Source organism: Rhea americana, unplaced genomic scaffold (genome assembly GCF_003343005.1).
Source record: "Rhea americana isolate MKP2758 unplaced genomic scaffold, rheAme1 scaffold_278, whole genome shotgun sequence".
Taxonomy (NCBI): Eukaryota; Metazoa; Chordata; class Aves; order Rheiformes; family Rheidae; genus Rhea; species Rhea americana.
This window is the reverse complement of record NW_028186399.1, coordinates 724,790-727,272: the sequence shown is the minus strand read 5'-3', so window position 1 is coordinate 727,272 and position 2,483 is coordinate 724,790. Positions and strand designations below refer to the sequence as shown.

At 72.7% G+C, this 2,483-nt stretch overlaps 1 protein-coding gene across 1 annotated transcript in view; it reads right to left on the bottom strand.

Annotated features, from left to right (window-relative positions):
* Positions 1-2,483, bottom strand: part of KANK3 (KN motif and ankyrin repeat domains 3) — a 22,824-nt gene that overhangs the window by 5,281 nt on the left and 15,060 nt on the right. Inside the window, exons 5-7 of the mRNA XM_085308551.1 lie at positions 562-2,469; positions 344-446; positions 45-260 (exon numbers count right to left, since the gene is read on the bottom strand). Of these exons, the coding sequence (XP_085164677.1) occupies positions 45-260; positions 344-446; positions 562-2,469 (2,227 nt within the window). The remainder of the gene's footprint in view (positions 1-44; positions 261-343; positions 447-561; positions 2,470-2,483) is intronic.

The window sequence follows — 2,483 nt, the reverse complement described above, 5'->3', positions numbered from 1 at the left end:
CGAAAAAGAGCAAAAATCCGCCGGCGGCCCCTTCCCGCACTTACTTCTCCTTCACCTCGGCGGGCTCCGGCACGGAGGCGCCGTCCCCGTCCCCCTGCTCCGGGCTGCCCGCGTCGCTCTCGCCGTCCCCGTCCGAGGTGTCCGCGTCGCCCTGCGCGTCGCTGCCGGAGCTGTCGGCCGAGAGCTTCTCGGAGGAGCTGTCTCCTTCGTCCTCCTCCTCCTCCTCGTCCTCCTCCTCCTCGCTGGACGTGCTCTCGTACCTGCGCGGCRGGGGGGACAGGGGCAGCGGTCGGCAGCGCGCCGGCGGCGCCCGGCCCGGCCGCGCTCGCCCCGCGGCACCTACTCGCCGTTCAGCACCCCGACGAACTGCAGGCTCTTCTTGCTGCCTTCGGCCTCGCTCCTGCCCGCGGCGCCGTCCCGCTTCTTCATGATGGACTTGAGGGCTCCTGGAAGGAGGGAGGGGGACACGGCACGGAGACGGGGGGGGGGGCGGTCACGGCCGCGCCAGCTCGGCCCCCGAAACGCGGCGGGCGCCCGACTCGCCGGCTCCCCCCTGCTCACCGGCCGCCGGGCTGGGGGGGGCTCCGCCGTCCCCCGCCGCCGCGTCCTCGTGGCCCGTCTCCGGCGCCGCCGGGACGCCCGGCCCGGCGCCCTCCTTCCTTCCCGGCTCCGGCTCCGGCTCGGCGGCACTGCGCTCTTCGGGATGTCTCCGGCTGCCTCCGGCGTCGGCCGCGCCGCGGTCCGGCTCCGCGGCCGCTCCGTCGGCCTGGACGCCCTTCTCCGCGCGTCCCACCGCCGCGTCCTTCCCTTCGAGGCAGCACCCGACTCCGACGGAGGCGGTCGGCGGCGAGCAGCTCACGCCCCGGTCCGCCGTCTCCACGGGGTCGCCGGCGGCCTGGCTCCGCGTCGGCACCGCCGCCTCCACGAGCGCTTCGGCCACCTGCGGCTTGGCCGTGACCTCCTTGTCCGCGAGCGCCCGCGGCCGGCGGGCGCACACCTCCAGCCGCAGCTCCTCCAGCTCCCGCGTGGCCTCCCGCAGGTGGCCCTCCATCAGGGCGATCACCTCCTTTTGGTGGCCGACCGTGTGCTGCAGCAGCTCCAGCTCCCTCTCGGCCTCGGTGGGGAGCCCCAGCGAGGACTCCAGCACCCACACCGCGACGTCCCTCCTCTCCCTCTCCCCTCCGGCCGGCGCCGAGCAGCCCGGCCGCTGCGACCGGTAGTAGAAGACGGCGTCGCTCATGTCCCGGTCCTCGCCCACGGCCACGGAGCGGCACGGCCTCCCGGCGGCCCGACCGCCTTTTCCGTTCCGCTCCGACACGGACAGCTTCTCCRTGAGCTTCCTCAGCTCCGCGATTTTACTCACTCGCGCCTTGGCCGGCTCCGCGTCGCTCTCCAGCTCGCCCCCGCTGACCGCCCCGGCGCTGGGCGGCCGCGAGGGCGAGCGGAAAGCCTCGCCGGGCTCCACGGACAGCTTCTCCAGCAGCTTCTCCTTCTCCTGCTTGAGTTCGCAGATCTTCATCTCCAGGATGGGGATGGTCTTCACCTGCTCCTCCAGCTCCCGGAGCTGCCGGAGAGCAGCGGCCATCTGCTCCCGCACGTGCTGCAGCTGCGCGGCGCTGAGCCCCGTGGCCGGCGTGCTGTGCCCCGAGGTGGAGGGGCTCATCCTGGTGGAGCCCGTGAGCGAGGGGCTCAGCGCGGCCTGGCCCTCGCCGTTCCCGCCGGCGGGGAGCCACGCGGGCGGCTGGCTTGGGGCAACGGGCGCCCCGCCGGGGCCGGCCGAGCTGCTGCCCTGGGAGGGACTAGGTGGTCCGGGCGCGACGACGTTCCCGCTCTCCAGCAAATGGCCCTGCTCCTGCTCCAGCCTTCTGCTCGTCTCCAGCAAGGTCTTCTCCACCCGGGGGTTTTGCACGAGGCACTTGCGGGCAGGCGGCGGGAGCAGCCGTAGCGCCGGCGTCGGAGACACAGGGTGGGAGGCTTGTTTGCTCGGGGGCTCCCGGGCACGTGGCGACAGCAGGACCGTGGTCCTCCCCTCCTCGCTGGTCGTGGAGGTGAGGGACTCGGTGGAYGTCCAGCCGCTGGCCTGGCTGCTGGGGCTGCGCAGGGCGCCGGGCTGCTGCCTGGCCCCCTTCGCCCTCCGAGGCAGCGGCACTTTCTTGAGCGTTTGGCCGCTTTCGATGTCATCGACGTATTTCAGAAAATCCAGATCCAAGAGGAAGCCGTAGGGGGTTTCCACCGAATACGAGCTCTTCTCCCCATCGTCCTGGTCCCTGTACAAGAACGGGCCCCCGAGATCTGCAAGACAAGCAGGGAGACGCTGGGGTGCGTAGGCAGCGGTCTGACGGAGACGGGAAGGCTTCCCCACTGGGTTATACTGGGCGAGCTGGGATTTGCAGCCCACCGCTCCGATAGCGGGGTGCTTGGTGCGGTCGGGCGCTTCGAGGCGCCTGCTCCGCGGCGAGGAGTTCGGCGCTGGAGCGAGGACA